Source organism: Callithrix jacchus, chromosome 6 (genome assembly GCF_049354715.1).
Source record: "Callithrix jacchus isolate 240 chromosome 6, calJac240_pri, whole genome shotgun sequence".
NCBI classification, from domain to species: Eukaryota; Metazoa; Chordata; class Mammalia; order Primates; family Cebidae; genus Callithrix; species Callithrix jacchus.
Window position 1 is genome coordinate 46,925,849 of NC_133507.1, and position 26,644 is coordinate 46,952,492.

Consider the following 26,644-nt stretch of genomic DNA (forward strand, 5'->3'; position numbering starts at 1 on the left):
TGGTTGTTATCAACTCATTTTGCACCTGGAGGAGGAAAAGAAAATACTTCAGAACACAGTGGAAACCTTCCAGAAAGTTTAAAACCATGTCACATAAATCTCGGTAAAGGGAGAAATCTGGTATGCAGCACTTAGGAGCAACAAAGCCTGTGTGCTAGGATAGAGTCAATTATCCAATTAGTGATTTGTAAGAGGAAAGTTCTCCTGGAAGAACTTTTAAATTTCAAAAACAACAAACAAAAAACTGGTCTCCACTATTTAAGTCATTTTCTGAAGGGAAATTTTAAAAGACAGAAATCAATTAGTTCAATGCTCATTTTATTACATACATGCATACATATGCATATGTGTGTTTGTGCATTTCTGACTCAAGCAATTTTATTCCATTGGCTGTCATACAAGCACACAGATATCTTTTATCCTCTGAGCCCATATTCTCACAATACTGCTGCTTTCTGTCTATTCCCATCTCTTCTTTTTTACCTTTACAGCTTGCCTGCAGTTCTTGAAAAAAAATTAGAAAGGAGAAAAAGATCTTAGAGTCAGAGGGGCCCTGACAAGATTATCTGAACTTCTATCGTCTCATTCTCCACATTTTACTGCCCAGAAAACTCAGTTCTGGAGTGGTTAAAGGACTTGCCCAGTGTCACACAGCTTTGATAAAAAGGAGACATTACCCTTTGCAATATTACCTCATTTTATTTCCTTCTGGAAATTTATCATTATCAGAAATGATTTCATTACTTTATTAGTTTACATGTATTTGAATGTCTTCAAACATTAAAATATACACCCTGAGCTTAAGGACTCTCACTATCTTATTAATACCTATAATCCCCAGCACTTAATGTTTAACATGTCATTGGTTGAGCTGTGAGTTTATAATTCTTGGAATATTAAGGAAAATAAAAATTGCCCATTGCTTGTTGATGTCCTGATTCACTGTCCAGTCCTAGACATTTTATTTCTTGACATAAACATACATCTACAATCTACACCATTGTTTGCTGTTTTTTATTTGCTGCCAAGTAATTTTCTACATGACACAATTTTGAACTTTCTGGGTGTGAATTTGAAGAAAAATTCTCTAGGCCTCACTTTTCCTGCCTGTAAAATGAAGGACATAGACCAGAACTTTGCTTCATTTTCCAGCTCAGAAAATGCTATTACCTCTAGGCTGCTCTCACCTCTTGAAAACAAAGACATGGTAATGTCCTTGACAAACCTTATGAGTTTATTTCACCAAACTTCAGCTGGACTTCTTGTAACCATCTGCCTTTGTAAGTTAACATTTGTTCTGAAGAATTATTTGCTGAATATACTCTAATTTTCTGTTACTTTTAGGATTCTAATATGGTAATTTTATATACTCCTGGGAGTCTCACTATGTTCATTCCTTCAAATTAGCTTCATTGTTACTGAAACTCAGAGAAAAGGGAAAACCCTGTTAAGTCATGTTTGTACAGTAAGAAATTAAAAACAAAGATGAATACAATATCATTTTAATTTACTTCATCCAGAATGTTTTCCTTGTCTCCAAGTTACAATTTTTCACCTTTGCCTACTTTTCTCTCTAATCCACTCTCATACTATTCTTCCCTCTACAGACCAAGTCTCCACTGCTTGCATATTATTATACTCAGTAGGGGAAGTGGCTGCACCCCTACACACAATGTCTGTGTCCACAAAATGAATGTCAAGGAAAGATCTACAGTTGAGTGATAGCTTCTTTACAAAATGTCATCAGGCACCTATCATTCATGTAGATTATTCCAGAATTTACAGGACATTGCTCCATTGCTGTGTGAATTATGTTAGATGTTTGCATTTCACACATTATGTGAGAGGTTTACTTACTGAAAATGTCATTTAAAACTGAACATTCCCCCCAGGATATTTATAAAGCTCTCTTCTGACATATAGCTCTTCAAAATGTGATTATGTTATAAAATTTAATTTTGTTAACATAGACAAAACAGACATTTCTGCAACGTAAATATTTCTTATTAGTTAATACACCTAATGGGGCTTTGAGGACTGGTTTTTGGAATCACTGACTTAGAAAATAAGGAAGGGAATTTGTTTCCACATTCTGCTTACTCAGAGAAAGCAAATATTAAAAACTGCATATGTATATAAACACTTTAATATAAGTAGACATGCTTTTTCTATTATTCATTTTGCAATTAAACTGTTTGCTTTTAAATAGTGGCTGAAAAACGTATACTTTTAAAAATAATGCAATATACATGGTTTATTTATGAATGAGTAAATCTGTATCATAATTAAATGAACTTTGTAATATTACATTGTTTGCTATGACAATATTTAAAAGTAGTGCATCCCTAAATGCCCACATGAGAAAGTGGGAAAGATCTAAAATTGACACCCTAACATCACAATTAAAAGAAATACAGAAGCAAGAGAAAACAAATTCAAAAGCTAGGAGAAGACAATAAATAACTAAGATGAGAGCAGAACTGAAGGAGATAGAGACGTGAAAAACCCTTCAAAAAATAAATTAATCCAGGAGTTAGTTTTTTGAAAGGATTAACAAAATAGATAGACCAGTAGCCAGACTAATTAAAAAAAAGAGAGAGAAGAATCAAATAGACACAATAAAAAAAGATAGGGGGGATATCTCCACTGATCCCACAGAAATATAATTAGGGAATACTGTAAACACCTTTATGCAAATAAACTAGACAATCTAGAGAAATGGATAAATTCCTGGACACATACACCTTCCCACTAAACCAGGAAGAAGTCGAATCTGTGAATAGACCAATAACAAGGTCTGAAATTGAGGCAGTAATTAATAGCCTACAAACCAAAAATGGCTCAGGACCAGATGGATTCATGGCCAAATTCTACCAGAGGTACAAACAGGCGCTGGTACCTTCCCTTCTAAAACTATTCCGAACAATAGAAAAAGAGGAACTCCTCCCTAACTCATTTTATGAGGCCAGCATCATTCTGATACAAAAATCTGGTAGAGACACACACACACAAAAAGAAAATTTCAGGCCAATATCCTTGATGAATATCGATGTGAAAATCCTCAATAAAATACTGGCAAACTGAATCCAGCAGCACATCAAGAAGCTTATCCACCATGATCAAGTCAACTTTATCCCTGGGAGGCAGGGCTGATTCAACATACACAAATCAATAAACGTAATCCATTACATAAACAGAACCAAAGACAAAAACCACATGATTATCTCAATAGATGCAAATAAAACCTTTGATAAAAATTAAACACCCCGTCTTGCTAAAAACACTCAACAAAAAGATATTGATAGAGCATATCTCAAAATAAGAAGAGCTATTTATGACAAACTCACAGCCGATATCATACTGAATGGGCAAAAACTGGAAGCATTCCCTTTGAAAATCAGCACAAGACAAGGATGCCCTCTCTCACCACTCCTATTCAACACAGTATTGAAAGTTATGGCCGGGACCATCAGGCAAGAAAAAGAAAACAGGTATTCAAATAGGAAGAGAGGAAGTCAAATTGTCTCTGGAGATGACATGACTGTATATTTAGAAAACCCCATCATCCCAGTCCAAAATCTCCTTAAGCTGATTAGCAACTTTAGCAAAGTCTCGGGACACAAAATCAGTGTGCAAAAATCACAAGCTTTCCTATACATCAATAATAGACAAATAGAGAGCCAAATCATGATTGAACTCCCATTCACAATTGCTACAAAGAAAATAAAATACCTAGGAATACAGCTTACAAGGGATATGAAGGACTTCTTCAAGGAGAACTATAAACCACTGCTCAAGGAAATAAGAGAGGACACAAACAAATGGAAAAATATTCCATGCTCATGGATAGGAAGAATCAATATCATGAAAAGGCCATACTGCCCAAAGTAATTTATAGATTTAATGCTATTCCCATCAAGCTGCCATTGAATTTCTTCACAGAATTAGAAGAAACTACTTTAAATTTCACATGGGACCAAAAAAAGAGCCTGTATAGCCAAGACAATCCTAAGCAAAAAGAACAAAGCTGGAGGCATCACTCTACCTGACTTCAAACTACACTACAAGGCTGTAACCAAAATAGCCTGGTACTGGTACCAAAACAGACATATAGACCAATGTAACAGAACAGAGATGTCAGAAATAACACCATACATCTACAACCATCTCATCTTTGACAAATGTGACAAAAAGCAACAGGGAAAGGATTCTTTATTTAATTAATGGTGCTGGGAAAACTAGCTAGCAATATGTGGAAAACTGAAACTGGACCCCTTCCTTACACCTTATGCAAAAATTAACTCTAGATGGATTTAAGATTTAAATGTAAGACCTAAAACAATAAAAACCTAGAAAAAAACCTAGGCAATACCATTCAGGACAGAGGCATAGTCAAGACTAAAACACTAAAAGCAATGGTAACAAAAGTCAAAATTGACACACAGGATCTAATTAAACTAAAGAGCTTCTGCACATCAGAAGAAACTATCATCAGAGTGAAGAGGCAATCTAAAGAATGGGAGAAAATTTTTTCAATCTGATGAAAAGCTAATATGCAGAATCTACAAGGAACTTAAACAAATTTACAAGAAAAAAACATCAAAAAGTGGGTAAAAGATATGAACAGACACATTTCAAAAGAAGACATTTATGCGGCCAACAGACATATGATAAAAAAAGTTCATCATCCCTGGTCATGAGAGAAATGCAAGTCAAAACCACAATGAGACACCGTGACATGCCAGTCAGAATGGTGATCATTAAAAAGTAAAAAAAAAAAAAAACAAAAAACAGACGCTGGAGAAAATGTGGAGACATAGGAATACTTCTACACTCTTGGTCGGAGTGTAAACTGGTTCAACCATTGTGGAAGACAGTGTGGTGATTCCTCAAGGATCTAGAACTAGAAATACCATTTGATCCAGGAATGCCATTACTCAGTATATACCCAAAGGATTATAAATTATTCTACTATAGACACATGCACACATATGTTTATTGCAGCACTATTCGCAATAGCAAAGACTTGGAAGCAACCAAAATGCCCATCAGCAATAGACTGGATAAATAAAATGTGGCACATATACACCATGGATTAGTGTGGAGCCATAAAAAGAATGAGTTCATGTCCTTTGCAGGGACATAGATGAAACCATCATTCTCAGCAAACTAACAAAGGAACAGAAAACCAAACACTGCATGTTCTCACTCATAAGTGGGAGTTGAACAATGAGCACACGTGGACACAGGGAGGGTGTAGAAGGGGAGAGTTTAATATACAGAAGAACAATCCGACAAAGTTCTTTGGTTGGCTTGGACCTGGAATTATTCCAGAATAAGTGGGGTGATTAAGCACTTGTTCATGATGTTGAAGAGGATCATGAATTAGATGAGGTTAAGACAGAAGGCCTCTTAGGTCCCTTCTAACTCTAATAATATACACCAATTATTAAATGCTCATTAAACTTGACTAAATATTTTATAGGTATTATATCATTTAAGTCTCATAACAACCCAGTAGGTTAGGCATGACTGTATTCATTTTACGAATGAAGAAACTGAGTCTGAAATCTGGTAGAGTATGGTTTGAATCAAAGTCAGAATGACTTAAAGCCCAGCTACTAACAACTGTATTATAAATGTAGTCTGGGAAATACAGTTTCTGTTTTGTTTCACTTTGTTTTGTTTTGGTCAGTTTCTTTGCCCATTCTGCCAAACTGAAGCCAAGTTGCCTTCTAGAAAAAAAAAATTGTAAACTATAATTGTGTGGAAAGGAAAGTGAAAAGCCATTATATCAGCTGGTTTCCTTCAAATTTCTGAGAAAGTCAACACATTTCCCAAGGAAAACTTAAGCTTTTAATTGTGATCTCTTTGTGTTTTGAGAGTGGAGAATAGAACAGCTTGAAAGAAACCAACAATTCCCAAAGAAAACTTATGCTTTTAATTTTGATTTCTTTGTGTTTTTAGCAATGGAGAATAGAACAGAAAAGTCCAGAAGCTATTCTGTTTATTACCATTACAAAATCAGCAAAAGCTTTGGTTTCTTTGTTTGCCTGAATCCTTTTGAAAAAGCGTTTTAAAAGTATCTGTTCAAGGAAAGGGAAGGGCAATGTTATGTTTTAGTTCCTCAGAGTGTCTCAAATACTTTCAAGAGCATTAAGATGTTTTCCAAACACAAATAATTCAAAATCACTCAAAACAAATAAGAGCCTTGGCCAGGCGCAGTGGCTCACGCCTGTAATCCCAGCACTTTGGGAGAACAAGGCAAGCAGATCACCTGAGGTTGGGAGTTTGAGACCAGCCTGACCAACATGGAGAAACCCTGTCTCTACTAAAAATATAAAAATTAGCCAGGCATGGTGGGGCATGACTTTAATTCCAGGTTCTCAGGAGGCCGAGGCAGGAGAATCGCTTGGACTCGGGAGGTGGAGGTTGCAGTGAGCCAAGATGGTGCCATTGCACTCCAGCCTGGGCAACAAGAGTGAAACTCCGTCTCAAATAAATAAAAAGGGACTTAATCAGGTTTTAAGTAGAGAGAAACTTGGGAAATAAACAGTCATAGCAGATGGTATAGAAACTTCAGAAAGTTTTGGCTTAACAAAGAAGAAGGAAAGGGGTGGAGAGAGAGAAGGAGAGGAATTAGGGGAGATAGAGAGAGAAGGAAGAAAGGAAGGAAGGGAAGGAGGGAGAGAGAAAGAAAGATGGAAGAAAGGAAAAATAGAAGAGAGTTGAAACTAAAATAGTCATTTATATATGTGGTATGCTTACCAATGGGTTTCACACTTATTTTCTTAAGGAAAATGATTGTCAACTGACCGTATTATCTTACAACTCCATAAAACTCTCTTAACATCTATATTACAAAACTCAGATTCAAAATTAAAAACAATCATTTTACATATTTAAATCTTGATATTGAGATCCCACAGTGGATTTCACATTTGGTTTTTTTACTTGCCTTCATCTTTTTTTACTAACTTTTGAAAAATCTTTTCATTTTTTATCCATGATACATTTGAATTTCATTAATACTATTAATATAGGAACCAAATTGGGTATTCTTCCATCGTCCCAAAATTTTGTAGTTTAGATACTTTGCATTCACAAATCATGTAAAATTCAAATTGTTCAAAAGGCCCAGAACTTTAAATTAAGAAAAAGTTATTTTCAATAAATATATACTGTCATATAAAATATTGCTTTATGCTAATGATTTATCTCTTTCGCCAGTTCTATAGGGGTAAAAGTATCTTTCTCTTATTTTTATAATTTCCAGCAGAGTATCTTTTTAGAGATAAGCTCATAAAAGGTATTTGTTGAATTAATCAATAAACGTCTATATACATGAATTAATAGAATTTCTTCTTTATAATATGGAAGATTTATACACTGCTAATTATTTGTCAAATGCAATAGGAAATAGATGGCCCAAATTTCAAGTAATAGATAAAAAGAAGGTAAGAAAATTTGGCATCGTTTTTTAGATTTATCATTTTTCTTTCTTAATAACTAGAGAAATGCTGGAAAATATATACCTCAAAACTTAGAAAATGAAGAGAATTCTGAAGTTTTATAATCAAACATTAATATGTCATTGGTGGGGAAAAGATATTTACTATCTAATATTGTGTATTGAATCAAGAAAACTGGCATTTATTCGTCATTTTAAAATGAACACTGTTCTATTCTGGATACAGAAATATGACAAATGTAAATCTTAAGCTAAAAGTTTTATTCGGTATTTCTCTTTTAAGTTAAACCCTCACACGTACACACACACATTCATGTCTAAATGTATTTAATATTTATTTTTTACTCTTTAAGTCATGTTATTTACATGTGCTGTTAGAATGCAAACCTTATCATTAGGACATCAAGGATTAAGCTCTGGCAGTATTAAAGTTAGAACAGTCACATATCTGCAAATCTCTACATAGTTACGAAGAAGAATCACTGTAAAATGAATGCTTATTCTTTAATTGTAAGTGATGTGGAACAATGTGTACTTAGTTCTAAAGTTCAGTCAAAGAGACTTCCAGAAGGTGCATAGCTACTGTATGAGTGTGGGGTGCAGAGATGGAGGATGCTTCTGGAAGTTAAGCAGTGGAATTCCATAGTATACTCAGAAAAGTTAATAGTTCAGTTATTTCCAAGAAGCCTTCTTGCTGCAGACCACTAATTAATGGTCCCGCTGCTCCTCTCTTTCATTGGTGCCTTCCTCTTCTTCAGGGAATGCTGATTCATTCTGGCCTTTCAGATGCTTAGCCCCTGAAATTATAAAAATTATGCAAAATTTAAATGATTTTCATTTCTGGAGGATTACTGTGCTGCAAGAGATAAAGAAAAGAGTGGAAAGTTTTCATTTGATGTTTATGTGTTTTTCTCCAAGAATCTTAACAATGTAGTGCTATATAAACCTTTTAATTCACTGAGCAATAAAAACACACCCAGCAGAATTTCCATTAAAGGCGGGCTATCTTTTATAATTAAAGCTTCTCCATTAGGGATTGCATCACAGCCTATTAAAAACCTGTTAACTAAAAATCTGCTCACAGGTTCTTATTATAATTCGCATGTATCACTTAGTTCAAATATTGCTTTTGGCATCCCTCAATTCTATTACAACAAGAACTGTTGAAACTCCTAGGAACAAAAGAACATGTGTGCCATTTCTGTAATTTATAAGCAACAAAAAAATCACAATATTGTGAATCTTCTTTCAGAACCTAAACATACCATTGTGATTATGGAACTTCTCTATTCAAAATTCTTCAGTAACTTCCCCCACAGCCTACACAGTGGGGAAAACATGCTACACAAGGCTCTTATGATCTGGGCTCTCTACCATTTCTCATCAGCCTTTCCTGCTTTCAGGGTAATTTACACTTAACAACACTAACCTACCACCCCCTGGCCACTCCATGCTCCCTCAGGCTTCCATACTTTTCTTGACCTGTTCTCACTGCCAGACATCTTGATCCTATACACACACCTGATAATCTCCCACTCATCCTTCTGGTATCAGCTTGCCTCCTCTCTGATGGGTACTCCAATTCTCCATGTCTGTAGACTTTCTCATGTTCCCCCCTGTTCTTGGGACATCTATTGTCAGTTACCTTATATAATTGTATTTATTTACATATCTTTCTCATTTGAGAAAACTCCTTGATGTTTAAAATACGTAATTTCATTTTAAAGTCCCAGGCACAGTGCCTAGCAAACAGTAGGTACTCATTAATATTTATTGTCTAAATGATTGATTGAATCAATGAAGTAACAATTTGGCATATGCCTTTGGCAGTTCCACAATAATCTGTCTTCAGATGTTTTTCAAAATTATTTCAAATTTAGAGTATAAATCAGAAGACAATTACTACAACCACACTCAATCTACAAAATTATCTTTCATTTCCCTCAAATTTATTCTGTTAAGACATCAGACTAGCCGAAACTTTATGCGTCTAGTGATGGTTAATGGGGTGGGTGGGGGAATTTTTACACTTTTTTTTTGAGACAGAGTTTCGGTCTTGTCACCGAGGCTGGAGTGCAATGGCACAATCTCCACTAACCACAATCTCCATATACAGAGTTCAAGCAATTCTCCCGCCTTAGCCTCCCAAGCAGTTGGAATTATAGGCATGCACCACCACACCCAGCTAATTTTGTATTTTTTAGTAGAGACGGGGTTTCTCCATGTTGGTCAGGCTGGTCTCGAACTCCTGACCTCAGGTGATCTGCCCGCCTCAGCCTCTCAAAGTGCTGGGATTACAAGCATAAGCCACTGTGCCTGGACCATTTTTTTGTATTTTATAAAATTGGTTTATAAGATTTTTATAGTATTACTAAAGAACACCCCAGTAAGAATTGATAAATGAAAGGAAGTCATTACTCATGTTTGCTATAAAGCAAAGAGTCTGAAGAAATGTGTAAGTTTGCATGTACTGTTGTCAGCAAGCCTCAGAGTGCTATTTGGCAAAGAGTGACATCCTTGGGCTTTATGAATTATCTTGCAAAAATATTTTATCAGTTGCAATAAGATTTAAATACTTTAATTTCATCTGCAAACACAGATTAGTCGCAATTCTTCTTGACCTAAGACTGTAGGGAGAAATTTTTTACTAAGACATGGAATTCATTTCATACTATCAAATTATTTGAAAAACAGGTCTCAGTGCTCAGGGAAAGGGAAGAGTGTTTATTGAGTGTCCAATCGTCACTCTGCTGGAGTCTTACATGCATGAGTCACTAAACCTCAGAATTCCTTGTGGTAACCACCTGGATAGTAAAATTTAGACTTAGAGAAGATATATGATTTGTACAAGGTTATAAAGGTATTGTGATGCTAAGAGAAGTTCTGACGCATCATAGTCCCTCAGTCTACACTGAATGAATTAATGAGGGTATGAATAGGTAAGTCATAAAGTTCCAGTATTAAGAGACTGGTTCACTTTCACCTTTAGCTTTTTGGCTACTGACCCATATTTTCTATCATTCTCTAGGATTTATCACAGGTTTCAAGTACTAATTAACCTGGCACCAAGGTCTTGCGGTTCCCTCTGAAATATTAAGGCACAGTAATTATTCAGTCACCTGCCACTCTTCTTCCTGAGCTGAGGTTGACTATATCTCGCCAGGTTTGCAAAGGTTCTAATGACTCTAGAGCTCATCTTTTTCATCCACAAGGTGACTACAGAGTAATAAAACTGTGCTTAAGATAATGTTCTTTAAATAAGAGGTAATGATATAATGTTCACATTGACTTGTCTAAATGAGAAGATCAAATGTAAAGGGAAAAAATGAGTAATTAAGATGTCTAACTCATTAATCCATTAATCACGCACTTTCACACTTGAAAATAGGTCTGCTTGTTTACCCTGATCCACATTTAAATTATTTTATAATAATAATGGTCACAAAGTTATATGAAAAAGCCAAACCTTTTTAAAAGTAAAATTACTCACTTGGACAAATGTTAGAAGGTCTTCCTTAGCCCTATGGAATTGTGGCATTACTATTTCCAGGTGAAACATTTTGATGAGGCAGGAGCTGGTGACATGTTACCACGGAGCCGTTCAGTATAATATCTACCACAAATTCTTTGATTCCCAAAGCAATTTACTCTAATGCCGTCTTTCAACTGAATAATGAACAATTGGGTTAATTTGTGCTTTGAAGTCGTCTTCAAGGCAATCTTTCCCTTTTTATGTCATCAATATTCATCTGATTATGGATGCAATAATGCTGAGATTAAAGTGAGAAGTCTGCTGAGGACTATGTATAGATTTCTTTCTCCCCACACCTCTCCTACATCCCAAAACACATGTATAATTTGTGTTTTAATTTTCTTTAAACCCCCATTTGATTTTTGAGGAGGGTGACATTTGATGTAATTCTAGAGGTGGAGGAAAGTGAATTGGTCTGGGGTGTTGTTGAAATTCTCAGAGCTTCCTCCTCTGCCAGATGCTAATGAGCATCAGGGAAATCCCTCCCCTGCACAGGGTGTGAGGCTTGGCACGTGGCAAACAGCCCCAGGAGCAAGCACAGACTCAGCCAGGGCTGCATATGAGCAGAAGGCCAAGGAATCCCAAAAAACACAATGGAGGTTATTTTCTTCGAAGCAAAATGAGCACACAAGAAAAGAAACCATGTAGAAGACAAGGATATGCCATATAAAAATGTGCAGGAAGGAAGTAAAGAAAGTAGACAATAAAAGAAGAAAAGGAAAACAAAGAAATATTGATCCCAAGCAGACTATAATACTTATTCTCTTCTCTATTCTGTAGATCAAATGGTTAAATGAGGATTCAATGAAGTTGTGAAGTAACTGAGTGAAGAATTTTGAATGCCAAATCCATAGAGGGAGGTTTATATTTGGCAAACCACAGGTCAATATTTTTAATCAATTAATTTGAAGCCAAAGACAGGAGGCTCATTATATTTGTAGATGACACAAAATTTGGAAGAAAAGATGACATGAGTGGTAGAGCAAGTAAAGGTTTCCAAGTGCTGGAATGATGGCCTAAGCAATTAAGGTAGAGTTCAACAGAATTTTTGTTTTTAGAAAGATTAATTTCGTTCTTAAAAAAAATAGAGTATGAGGGCAACCTTAGTTAACTATGTTTAGGGAATTTAGGTGACCACAATTTCACTTTACCTGATGAGAGCTACCTGTTTCTAGGCACAGAGCTCCTGGCAGTGTTGGTGTTATTCCTAGTGGCAAAGTTGGCCATATGAGAAAGGGAACTGCTCTCTAACCATATGTTGGTCATACTTTTTCTGCAACATGCTGCCTCGTTATCATCTGTATTTTGAGAGGACCAATTCAGAGGGGAATTGGAATTACAAGTCGTTTTATGACATGACTTTTCTGGAGGAATTATAGATGAAACTGGAATATTTAGCATAGAATAAACTAATAGAGGACAATAGAGGCTGACTTTGAATTCCTAAAATACTGGAAAAAGAAATAAAATTAATCTACGTGTCTTCTAAGAGCAGAAATGGGGCTAATAGCTGACATTTTGTATATAAGCAGATTATAGCTCAATATAAAAAAGAAAATTCCCATATTCTTTATGTGTGCCCAGAAATAAACAAATAAGTGAGTTTCTCATCACGGTGTATGTTCAAGTCAAAGCCATAGTTTCATCTCTGAGGCAGATTATGGATGATTCCTGCATAGAGTAGCAGGGTGAACTCATAACCTCACAGATCCTAGGATGCTATTAATCCACAAAGGAAATATTCTGTACTATTGAAAAATTAGCTCTATTGTGCATACTGTAAGTTACAAAAAGTAATATAATGTCAAGTGACATAATGGCCCAAATTCACATTTTAAAACTAATTCTCATAGGGAATAGTACATGTAATTGGATTCATATTATTTTTTCAACTACATATTTTAGACCATGTAAATCATTCTAAAGTCCTCTAGGGAATCTGTGGGTGGATTCTAAGGAGCCTCTGGCCCTCTTGGAATTCTATTTATAGTGTATTTGTGCTTTTACAGGGAAGGAGGTCAATAGTTTTCAGCAGAATCTCAGAGGTGTCTCTGATCAGCAAGTAATTATGAATTCAAATTCTAATCTCTTTAAAGATGAAGAAACAGTTTCAGGTGGTGAAATGACTTGCTTAATTTCCCACAGTGGTTATTGGCTGAGCTGGGACACAAACTTTGGTCCCTGACTCCTGTTGGAGGCTCCTTACCTGGGTCACCAGGACCTAATCTTCCACTGTTACTTATTTTTTAGAAAGTTAGAATCTGAGGAAACTATGGTGACTTGATATCATGACATCTTTTTCTTTATCAGAGGATTTTCATAGCTGGTAGATTTTAACTTTTCAATCTGTTATTGTTGTTATTATTTTTTAATGGAATTTGGGGTCAAAAAGATAATAGAATTTGACCTTGCCCAGGAACACTCCCAGAATAAAAACAAGTTACAAATAGCATTTAGATCATTTAAAAAGAGCCAGCTTTTCTCCCTGTTCTTCCCAAACCTGGAACTGAACTCTGGGAAGCACAGGAACAATTATTGTAGTCTTGTCTGTAGAGATGAGACATTGTCATCAAGCAGTATGTGTTAAATATTATAAAGCCCCTACTGTGTGCTGAGCATGAGAGAGAAACAGCTACAAATCATATAGGGATGTAGGCCAAAAGGTGATGGTGTGCTTATAATGAAGCTAATTCAGTGAAGAAATGCTATGGATCAGTAGAACAAATGATGCATTAGGAAAATTCTGACAAGAAAAGAAGAACTCCAACTCAAATTACTATCAAGGGATAGTAATTTGAACAGTCATTTATTAATCAATATGCTCATTAGTTTATGGGAAACAGCAAACCTGATGCCCATTGCAAAAACTATCTGCAAAATAGATTTCACAGGCATTGGTTTTCTGAAATCCCGCTATGTACAAAGGAGTGATTTCAGTGGCCTTACACAGATGGCTTTCTAATGGTTCCTTGAGTATTGACCCTCTAAGATTTATCACAGAAATAATGTTATGAAAATTATTTTTATATAATAGTATGTATAATAATATATATTTACAATGTTATAACTCAATATAATTTAATCTATAATGTAATACAGAAAGGTCCCTCAGTAAAGGTCCACCATCTCTCAGATTTCACATTTCTCAAAATGCTTTTATCTTTATTGTAATTGTTCAATCCTCTTGTCATTCATTTTTAATGAACAGCTATGCATTAATACTCAAGGGTCACAGACATCAAAGGACATATTGATTTCATTTCAAAACTAAAAGCATATTATTTCCTGAACTCATCATAAATGTGTCCCTTTCTATTTTATTTGACGTAAATTATATGTAGACAGTACAGTTAATCTCTGTTCTAATATGATGACTGGCTAATTAATATAAACTACAAATCAACACATGATCATTTAACTCCCCATTACTTAAGGAATCATTTCTTTGCAGAAGAATAAACATGCAATATACTTTTCTCTTCATCATCCGTAAGAATAGGAACATGTTTATGTGATATTCATAAGTGTGTTTTGTATATTTTTACATATCATATATTTTACCAAAGCTGTTACACAATAGCAAAGCTGGGATAAAAGGTTTAGCAGTAAATACTAAGAAGGTAAGGGAAAAGGTACTATTACTTATTAATGTCAGAAATATGAATGAAAACAATGTCATTGGAAAGTAATATGGTATCACTTATCAAAATGTAAAGAGCCCACATCTTTATCATCTCTCTCTCTCTTTTTAAAAATGTTACAAGGATTCTGCTGCTTGGCCTAGGATGAGAGCCACTTTAATAGACTGATTGCCTCTTTTGCCCTCCATAGTCAAGTGCCCCTCTCTTTAATACCCATTTTTCTTCTGAAGCTAATGCATTCCCCATGAATTTAGAAATAAAGTTAAATTTTTAAGCCTACACATAATGAAGCTAAACAATGTTTAGGCAATTTCACTTTAGAAAGAGACAGAATGGCTCCCTAGCCTGAAAGTCTTGACTGCTATTTATTGAACACTATAGCATATCTAAAATAAAGAATGCATCGATCAGCGGGAGTCAGTGGTTAGCCCTGAAAGCACTAAAAGTAAAATAACGAAAGAAGAGTTATATTTACAGCCAGAGAAGCAAATGTTGTCTGTGTTTTTCTAGCATGTCCAGAAAGAACATCCTGTGCTGGCATTTTAGAAGGCTCTGTCCTCCAGACAGGGTACATCCCTATTGAAGGAATGGTTATCACAGGCTACCAGAGACTGATGCCAGCGTGTGTCCCAGTCACATAATTCAATCACCCAGCTCTGATTCTGAGCTCATGAAGGAAAATCTGTGATAGCAGCAGAGCTACCTTACAAGGAGAGAAGGCTCAGACTAGAATAACATTGTCTTTATCTGACAGTAGCCATTTATTTTGAATTGATAAATTCACATTCTAGTTTTATATGTCAGTTTTTAAAGTTATATTTTATTTTTACTTAACATATAACAATGCATTATTTTGATAATAAACTTTATTATTAAACTTTATTATTAATTTTAATATAAATATGGAGTATAGAGTGATATTTTGATACATATGTATATTTTTTAATGATTAAATTAGTTATTAGCATATCCATTACCTCAAATATTTATCAATAATTTATTTGTTTAAAATCCTGTTTTTTAGCTCTCTTGAAATATACTCTGTATTATTATTAATTATAGTAAACTTGCTGGGCAATAAAACACCAGCTTGCTTGCAAGGAGAGAATGCACTGACTAGGCTAGGCTTATCTTCACCTGAAGATGATATGGCTTATTTTTGAATTAATAAATTTGCATTCTACTTGTACACGTCAGTCCTGGTATGCTTTTTATTGAGTACAAATATTCCAACTTCAACTGACTCTGAGTCATCAAGGAGGTCATTTGGGAACATGCCCAGTGGAGGCTGAATCCAGCTAACAGACAAAGTAAGTGGCAACTTGCAGGGAACTCTGGAGGTGGGGAACTGACACTACTTTAGTAAGACTTACTATAAAACTGCAGTAATCAAGACAGTGTGTGGTGAAAAAACAGACAAAGAGAAGAATGGAACAGCATAGAGAGTCCAGAGACTGACCCATGTAAATGCAGACAACTGATCTTTGACAAAGAAGAAAAGTGAATACAATGGAGCAAAAATAGTCTTTCCAACAAATGGGAACTGGAACAACTGTACATCACATGCAAAAAAAAAAAAAATCTAGGTTCGGACACTTCACTCTTCACAAGAAAACCCAAATTGATCCAGACCTCAATGTAAAACACACGTTTATGATACTCCTAGAAAATAACATAGGAGAAAACCTGGATGGCCTTAGATATGGCGATGGCTTTTTAGATTCAACAGCAAAGACATAATCTACTACGAAAAAAAACTGGTAAGCAGTTTTTTAATGCTTAAGATATTTTAGTTTAAAAATTTTTAATGCTTAAGATATTTTAATTTAATTTAAATTAACAATTTAATTAATAAATTAATTTTAATTGATTAAAATAATTAATTTAATTAATTAATTAATTTAAATTAAGATTTAATTAAATAATTTAATTAAGATTAAAATATCTTCTTTGTGAAAAGCGATGTAAAGGATGAGACTAGAAGCCATAGACTGGGAGAAAATGTGTGCAAAAGACACATCTGATTAAAAGGCTACTATCCAAAACATACAAAGGACTCTTAAAACTCAACAGTAAGAAAACAAACAATCCAATTACAAATGAAAAATGATCTGAACAGCCAAGGAGACAGATAGATGGCAAGTAAGCATATGAAAAGATGTCCAGCATCATCTTTCATTAAGAGCTGCAAATTAAAACAATGAGATGCCACTGCACACCTATGAGAATGGCTGAAATCCAAAACACTGACAAAACCTGAAAAAACACTGAGAAATGCTGGCGAAGACATGGAGCAACAGGAATAAAAAATGGTATAGCCAGTTTGGGAGACAGTTTGGCAGTTTCTTACAAAGCTAAACACACTATACAATCCAGAAATCACTGCTTTGTATTTACCCGAATGAACTGAAAACTGATGTCCACACAAAAATCTGCACATATTTATAGCGGCTTTAATAATAATTGCAAAACCTTGGAAGACAAAATAAATAGCATTTGCTGGAAAACTGGATATAGATTATGAGAAAAAGAAGAAAGCCAAGTATGTACCACCAAAGTTTTTGGCCAATGTAACTGGAGAAATGGAATCATCATTAACTAAGATGTGGAAGATTTAGAAGAAAAAAGTTTTTTTTGTTTTGTTTTGTTTTGTTTTTTGAGATGGAGTCTTGCTCTGTCGCCCAGGCTGGAGTGCAGTGGCACGATCTCAGCTCACTGCAACCTCCACCTGCCAGGTTCTTGCAATTCTCCTGCCTCAGTTTCCCAAGTAGCTGGGACTATAGGCACATGCCGCTATGTCCAGTTGATTTTTTGTATTTTTGTAGAGACAGGGTTTCACCGTGTTGCCCAGGCTAGTCTCAAACTCCTGAGCTCAGGCAATCCACCTGCCTCGGCCTCCCAAAGTGCTGGGATTACAGAGGTGAGCCACCATGCCCAGCCGAAAGTTTTATATAGAATATCTGGGTTCAGTCTGAACATATTAAGATTTACAATGTATACCCAAATGAATATGTGATTATATGTGTCTGAAATTCAGGAAAGAACATGTTTGTTCTCTGTATAAGTTGTGTCTGAACATATTTGAGACTTACAATATATACCCAAATGAATATATGATTATACATGTCTGAAATTCAGGAGAGAATTCTGGGCTCAGGTATTAATATGGAAGTCATCATTATTTAGACAATATTTAAAATTATTAAACAGTTGAAGATCACCAAGAAAGGGAGTGAGCAAAGAAGAAAATGAGGAGGTTGAAGACGGATAACATGGGGAAAAATGCCAGATATAGGAGATGGGGGATGGAGGCAGCAAACCACATTGCCATTTATGTTCCTATGCAACAATCCTGCATGATCTGCACATGTACCCCAGAGCCTAAAATACAATAATAAAAAAAGAAAAAGAAGAAAACATGTTCGAAAGCTAAGCCCTGGAGTACTCCAATATTGCCAGTCCAAAGAGAACAGGATGACATAGAAAAGAAGACTGTCCAGGAGCATTTTATGAAGAGAAAACAACCCTGGAGTGTAGGAACATGCAAATGCAGTGAATAAAGAGTATAGTTACAAGTGATACGACCTTAGATTGTCAAAATCTGCTGAGAAACCAAATAATATGGTGACTGAAAATAGGCCCTCGGATTTAACAATAATCAAGTTCTTTGTGATCTAGACAAAAGCAATGTTGGTGGAGTGATAGGGAGTGAAAGCCCAGTTGGTGGAGTGATAGGGAGTGAACGCCCAGTTAAAGAATGAAGAGAAGGATGAAAGCAATGAATGTAGCCAACTATTCCAAGGAGTTTTGCTGCAAGAGAGAGCAAAGAAATACTGTTTTACCCCGTCGGAACAGTGAGGTCAAATGGAATTTTTTCTATTTTATTGAGGTATATTTGAAATGCAATAAACTGTACATATTCAAGGTGTACAATTTTATCGGTTTTGACAGATGTTAGCATCTGTGACACCATTACTACAATCGAGGTAACAAACATTTCCATCCAAAGAGGAATTTTTTAACCTAGGAAAAAAAAGAGGATATTTGTGTGCTGGCGGGTATGATCCCAGAGAGAGGAGGAAAAATATGACAGAAAACAAAAGGAAGAATTTCTAGAGCAATGTTTCAGAATACAGGTGGGGATAGCTATATTGCACAATTGAAAGAGTTGCTATTAGAGAAGAGCACAAAACGTTCACTATAATGGCAGGCAGAAAGGCAGGCTATGAAAGGGAACAGATGGGGTAGCTGGGAAGACCTTGTGATGGGAGTTTGTGAAAGTTCTCTTCTTGTGGCTTCAGTTTTCTCAAAGTAGGAAGTGAGTTCATTAGATAAGAGTGAGAAAGAGGGGGATGTGTTGGAGGTTTGCAGAGAAAGGATACACTGTGTAATAGATATCTAAGAGAGTGGAAGAGAGAATGAACTAAGGAAACGTAGTGTGCTTGTCAGGAAGCACTAAGTGCCCACCGGAGGTTTAAAATAAGACCAGTCAATAAAGTTGTGTCCAGTTGCATAAGAGAAGGTGAGGAGCAGGCCCACACCAGGTCTTATCACTTGTAAAGCCTTGTTAATTTGTTTTTCATTCAAAACTACGTTTTGTAGTTTAAGAGGTTTTTGTTTTGTTTTTTTCCCCACTCTTGTTACCCAGGCTGGAGTGCAATGGCGCGATCTTGGCTCACCGCAACCTCTGCCTCCTGGGTTCAGGCAATTCTCCTGCCTCAGCCTCCCGAGTAGCTGGGATTACAGGCACGCGCCACCGTGCCCAGATAATTTTTTCTATTTTTAGTAGAGACAGGGTTTCACCATGTTGACCAGGATGGTCTCGATCTCTTGACCTTGTGATCCACCCACCTCGGCCTCCCAAAATGCTGGGATTACAGGCGTGAGCCACCGCGCCCGGCCAGTTTAAGAGTTTTTATAAACATTTTTTCCTCATATCCATGACATCTCCAGGAAAATAAGGCAGGAATGACTCCCAGACAAGAATGTTTGAAATTTAAACAATGGCAGGAATGGGGGCAATGTTTAATCTAAAAGAACTGATGGATTTTAAGCATTCTAAAACTTAGGCTACAATTATGGGCAAAAACATTTCATTGGAATTATGCAAATATCTGTCATCTCTTTATTTACAAGTCAATTTTTGCCCAGACCATGACATATTGTAAGATTGCAAATTTTAAAAATTAATAAAGATTACCAAAGTTTCTGGCAAGTTCATTTTTCCCTGGCAAGGTATTACCATAGGAAGAATGTAAAAAAGCCTACTGTTACAGATTGAATTGTGTGCCCCAAAAGATGTTGAATTTATAGCCTGCAGTATCTGTGTATGTGACATTATTTGAAAATAGAGTCTTAACAATTCCTAAAATTAAAGTGAGGTCATTAGATTGGGCTCTAATCCAAAATGATTGTGAAATGGGAGGAGTTTTTCCTTATCCCCTGAAGGGCATGAAGTAGGGGTGTGGCTTGCTTCTTCAGGTGTCCCGCTGCTCAGACCTCTAGAGGGAGCATGCAGACCAGTAAGTCGTGGGATTCCAACCCCAGGCAGGGTCTAGGGTTGAGTGTTTACAGCTCCTGAAGCCCTAGTGGGTGTGTATCACAGTGCACCCTGGCAGTTCTGCTGTCTGCGGGTGGCTGTGTTAATCAGCTCAGTTAGGCCCTATGTCTTATGGCAAAGACGGAGGGCTTTCTGTATCCCGGGGTTCTTGCCTAGTGTGCCAAGAAAGTCGGATCACATGTAGGCTTAGAGAATGAGTTCAAGGTTGTGGGCTTTTTTGTTTTGTTTTGTTTTGTTTTGTTTTGAGACAGAGTTTCGCTCTTGTTGCCCAGGCTGGAGTGCAATGGGACGAGCTCCGCTCACCACAACCTCCGCCTCCCAGGTAGCTGGGATTACATGAATGTGCCACCACACCCAGCTAATTTTATATTTTTAGTAGAGACAGGGTTTCTCCATGGTGGTCAGGCTGGTCTCAAACTCCCAACCTCAGGTGATCCACTCACCTCGGCCTCCCAAAGTGCTGGAATTACAGGTGTAAGCCACCATGCCTGGCCAAGTTCAAGATTTTAGTGAGTGGTAGAAGTAGCTCTCAGCAGATGGATGGGGAGCCAGAAGAGGGATGGGTGGGAAGGTGGTCGTCTTCTGGGGTCAGGCCACTCAGTGGCTGGGCACACCCCCAACCACCCTCAGCCAAATTCCCCTTGGTGTCCACATCATTGATGGCCTGCAGTGTCCTCTGGTGCTTGCCAGTAAGCTCTTTTGTTTCTCTGCTCCTCTCAACATTCAGCTGCTTGTGTGTGTGCCCGCTAGGGTCTCCGGGGTTTTATAGGCACAAGATTGGGGGCATGGCAGGCCGGAGTGGTCTTGGAAACTGCAACATTTGGGCATGAAAGCAGGAGTACCTGACCTCACTTAGGTCCCAGGCACAGGCCAGAGGGTGGAGCCCTTGCTGGGAACATGCCCTTCTCTACTCAGCACTTCCCTGCCCCCTTCCAGTATCAATTGTATCCTTATAAAAGGGAGAAATTTAAACACAGAGACAATTTTGTACAGAAGGAAAATGATGTGAAAGCACACAGAGAAAACCATCTATAAGCCAAGGAACATCTGAGGCTACCAAACACTAGGAGAGGCATGGAACAGATTCTCCTTCAGCCCTCAGAGGACTCAAACTCTCAAGACACCTCGCCTCAGGCTTCTGGTCTCCAAAACTGCGAGACAATACATTTCTGTTGTTTCAACCACCAAGTTGTGGTTGTTATGGCACATCGTAATGGCAGCCCTAGCAAACTAACACATCCATAGTGTTGGATTGCGTATAGGAAATCTCCTCCATCCTCCGCACCACCATTATGATACACCATCGGTTGGATTTAAAACACAGCCACTGAGTTCCTTCTGCTACCAATGAAACATTCAGCTTCTCCAAAGCACCTGCTATCAGACTATATCAACTCTTCCTTTCCTTTATGCAGTATCTATCAACCTCATGATCATACTTACATGATCTTCTCTGGAGATTATACTAACTCCCTAACTTTCTTTATACCAGTACTCCTAAAATCATTCTGGAAGACTTCAGTCTCCACCAAGATGCTCCATTCTCTCTCCCTTCATGATGAAGCTCCCTTACCTAGACTCTCACACCTCTACACTTCTCTCTTCTGTGGTACCCATCAGACAAGACTACAATTGTGATAAAAATCCACCTCTCAGGCTGGGCGCAGTGACTCACACCTGTAATCCCAGCACTTTGGGAGGCTGAGGCAGGCAGATCACGAGGTCAGGAGATCCAGACCATCCTGGCCAACTTGGTGAAACCCCGTTTCTACTAAAAATACAAAAATTAACAGGGCGCAGAGGCGGGCGCCTGTAATCCCAGCTACTCTGAGAATAGCTTGAACCAGGGAATCACAGTGAGCCGAGATCTCACCACTGCACTCCAGCCTGGCAACAAAGTGAGACTCCTTGTCAAAAAAAAAAATCCACCTCTCTATAATTATAAAATACCTGAACCCAATGGAGAAGCACAACTGACAAAAGTCTACAGCTCTGCTGACTGATGTCACATAATTGACCACAATTTTTAAATGCGGCTTCAACATTTCCTAAAAAATCTGTGCTATTTTCCTCTTTAAATCATTCTTATATTTTCTCCGAAGGCTGTTTACTCCTCAAATCTACAACATTCCCATACTTTTCTCAGACTCAGCTGATTTTACACAGTAAAACAAAGCAATCATTAAAGAAATGACTTCAGCCTGGCCAAGTCTACTAATAGATGTTAATCTGAACCCATATATCTACCTTATCTCATAAAATTCAAACTTCGGTTTTTTCACCCCTCATTTTTTTTACAATATCTCTTCCCCTATCAAAGAAGTACTCCTAAAATTGTAGTTACTCTCTTCTGCATTGCTGATTTCTTCCATTCTGCTAAAATATTTCTAATGTCACGAAAACATGTTTTAAGATCTCCCACTTCAGGAAACCCTCTTTTGACTCTATGTTCCTCTCCAGCCACCATCCCCTGCCTCTTCTCCCTTTCATAGCAAAACTCCTTATAGTGTACTAGATTGACACTTTGAAATCTTTTCTTAACCCACCCCAATTAGATTTCTATGCCTATTATTCCATTAAAATAGTTCTTGTTGAATTTTCCAAGTGCATCTAAGAAAATTTCCAAAATTTTCTTAGATAATTCTTGTTAAATTTTCCACAATGCGTCTAACAGTTCTTGTTAAATTTTCCAAAATGCATCTAAGAAAATCTACTGCTCAGTTTCACATCCATTTTATACAAAATCTTGGCAGCTTCATCACAATTGAACACTTCTCTTTCTCGAAACACTAGCTTTAAGATGACCAAAGAATCCTGTTTTTTATCTATGTCATTGGCTACTCATTCTCAGTCTTTTCTGCTAGATAATTTTAATCATTCTTACTCCTTCATGTCAAACATTCCTAAGGCTTTGTTATTGAATGTGTAATCTATTTACACTAACTCCCTATGTGAGCTGATCCAGTATCATTGCTTTAAATATAATCTATACTTTTTTTCCAGCTTTTTGAGGCATAATTTGCATTGTCCTGATGATTAGTGATATTGAATAAATTTTCAGACACCTGTTGTCTATTTTGTATGTCTTCTCTCAAAAAATTTCTCTTCGGGTCCTTTGCTTGTTTTTGAATCAGGTTATTTATTTATTTACTTTCTCTATTGAGTTGTGTGAGTTTCTTATATAGTTTAGATGTTAACTCCTTATTATAGTTTGGAAATATTTTTTCCATTCTGTAGGTTGCCTTTTCATTTTGTTGATTGTTTCCTTTGCTGTGCAGAAGCTTTTTAGTTCGATGTAATACCATTTATTTAATGTGTGTTTTTGTTGCCTTTGCTTTTGGTGCTGAATCCAAAAAAATTATTGCCAAGATCAATGTCAAGAAGCTTTTTTCCCCTTCATTTTTCTATAAATTTTACTTTTTAGGTCTTACATGAGTATTTCATCCATTTTGAGGTAATTTTTATACAAGGTGTAAGATAAGGGTTCAGGTTCATTCTTTTGCAGGTGAATATTCAGTTTTCCCAAGATCATTTATTGACAAGGCTATCCTTTGCCCATTGTGCATTCTTGGTGCTTTTGTCAAATATTAGTTAACCGTATATAGACAGGTTTATTTCTGGGCTCTTTATTCTCTTTTATGTGTCTGTTTTTATGCCAGCACCATACTGTTTTGTTTAGCTTTGTAATATACGTTGAAATAGGAAGTGTAATGCCTCAAACTTTGTCCTTCTTTCTCAAGTTTGCTTTAACTATTTGTGGTCAGTTGTGGTTCCAAACAAATTTTAGGATTGTATTTTCTATTTCCGTAAAAACTGCCATTAGAATTTTGATAGAGGCTGATTGAATCTATAGATAACTCTGCGTATGGACATTTTAACAATATTAATTTTTCCAGTCCATGGCCATGGCATATCTTTCCATTTATTTGTGTTTTCTTCAATTTTTTATCAATGTCTTATAGTTTTCAATATATAGATATTGTACTTCCTTGAATAAGTTTATTCCTGTTTTATTATTTTCTATATTATTGTTAGAGATTGTTTTCTTAATTTGTTTTTCAGATAGTTCACTATAAGTAAAAAGACTACCCTGAATGTTTGCACCATGAAATCAGAGCCAATATATTGTTTTATTCAGTGACTGATCAGCAGAGGTTAGAACAATGCCTGAACCTCACAGATGCTCAATGAATTTTAGTTGAACAAAAAAACTGACTTCAGTCTCACTTTCACAAAGCTATTCCCTATTTAGAGTATGAATAATTTTCAACTGGTGAAATCTTTTTCGGATGCGGGAACTTTTGCCCAATCAATTTAGGTCATACTGAAACAGCATTTGCAAAAAGTATACAGTGAGAAAATCATGACCGTGAAAGAGATCTGAACTAACTGATTCCATTTTGCTTCTAACCTCCAAGTTATCCTTGTTTATTCTTGGGCATAGGCTAACTCACTTTGAGAGGATCTTACATTATAGTTGGACTTTGAAACAAAGATGGTAATAGTCCTTTCCCAAAACAAACCCCTTCTTTGCAGGGTAACAGACTGCCTTTGCAGGACTAACAAATTAATCACAAGATTAGAAATTATGGTTTAAGAGTCATGCAGTTAGAGGACACAGGGTTATATGCTTTCTCAATTGCTCCTAGGGGTAGCATCCATCACTATTGTAAAGCCTACGTTTGGTGCTTGAGATATTTTTCAGATCTTGCATTTGATGGATTGGCTGGTACCACCTGGATCAATAAACTGACTTCTCTGGTCTTGTGGCCTCTCCACCTAGGAACTGACTCAGTGCAAGAGGACAACTTCAACTCCTTATGGTTTCATCCCAACCTGACCAATCAGCACATTTTACTGCCTGACCCTCTGCCCACCAAATCATCCTTAAAAAACTCTATTCTCCAAAATTTTAGGGAGACTGATTTGAATAATATAAATCCCTGTCATCTGTTCAGCTGGCTCCATGTGAATTAAATTCTTTATTGTACTTCCTCTATCTTGATAAATTAGCTGTATCTGGGCAGTGGGTAAAATGAACCCATTGAGTGGTTACAATAATTCTATGATAAATAGAGGGTTAGAGTGTTTTGGTCTGGAGTTAGTTTGTTCATCTTGGTCTCCTATACTATTTTAATTTACCAGTCTATACTTGCATAGCAATTATGATTCTCAAATTTCACTTAGTGGCAAGAGAAAGCACAGTAAATCTTAAAAATGAAAGTAAGAAATGGTACTTTCCCCAGTATACAATGCTCTCTGACCACCAAACATAGTTAATTAATCCCATCAGGTCCATGGCTTTCACAAGTAAGTGATGCAAATGAACTTAAGTATTTTGGTCCCCTCGGTGATTCTCCTGTTACTTAAAATTTTCTTTTATTAAAAGTGTGAATCCTGATGAATTTATAGTCTCAAAATCTGCTGGATTCCCTCCATATCCGGAGGCTGTTTTCTTCTCCTTTCTCTGTGGAAGGCCTCTGCACAGTTTGCTTCTCATTACTCAGCTTGCTGGCCGCCAGAAAGCTTCTTGAATGAGGAGATTGTTTTGCTTTTCATCCTCTGCTTGACCTGAGGACATGCAGTTTACACTCTGAGCTTTGCAACTGCTTTGCTCTGACCCTGCTTTTCTGTCAGATTTACCATTGTTCACTTAAGCATTCTTCTTCACAGGCAGTTTTACTCTCTGACCATCCTTTTAAATAATAGCAATTCATTCTATCTCCAGGGGGCCAGCTGACCTACTTTCTTCTTTGATTTGCTGCCTTACAGTTGGTCTGTTTTAGTTGTCTTCCACATGTAAAATCATAGCCTCTCTTCTTTTTACATACGTTTTAACAAACTCCATAGATAAGCTAATACCATTTCTTTAATTCTTCCTATTTACAAAATTTTTTGAAGAATACTTATGCAAAGGAGCAACATATTGCTCAAATTTTATAAGGAGTAGCAATTTCATACAGACTACATGAAGGAGAGAATATATTAACCAGAATTCTTGCTTGAAATGATAACTTTTTGTTATTTCCACTCTATTTTATTCAAATATATTTGGGGGAAAAAAGCAATGACACCAACACCATATGACAGGTGTGAAAACCAACGCCTGTTTTCTGAAGTCACAGAGCAAGAAGCAGTTACTCAATCTAGAACACAGGTTGTCAACCTTTTATTTCATATTCTCTGCAACAGAAAGCAACACAGAAGGCAAATAAACTGCTGCATCCTGGGAGTCGCAGCAGAGTTTCCTTTCATGCTTTATCGGCTACTCAACCATTACCCAATGCAGTGCAAAAGAAATCACCACTAGGAGGTAAAATGTATTTCATGGTACTCAGAAGCTGGACTCTTGAGAAAGATTGTCTAATGGATATTTGGTGACATTGAAATGAACTGTTAGTATAATAAATTAGGCATATTCAGGATAAACTGGCCTAAAA

The 26,644-nt window shown here is 36.5% G+C and overlaps 1 protein-coding gene across 2 annotated transcripts in view; it reads right to left on the minus strand.

Moving 5' to 3' along the window:
* Nucleotides 1-1,935: 1,935 nt before the first annotated feature.
* The window catches only part of PPP1R1C (protein phosphatase 1 regulatory inhibitor subunit 1C), a 144,512-nt gene continuing 119,803 nt past the window's right edge, over nt 1,936-26,644 (minus strand). For both annotated transcript variants that reach the window (XM_002749250.6, XM_035304351.3), the window contains exon 5: nt 1,936-8,268. In XM_002749250.6, coding sequence (XP_002749296.1) covers nt 8,180-8,268 — 89 coding nt within the window. In that variant the 3' untranslated portion in view covers nt 1,936-8,179. The remainder of the gene's footprint in view (nt 8,269-26,644) is intronic.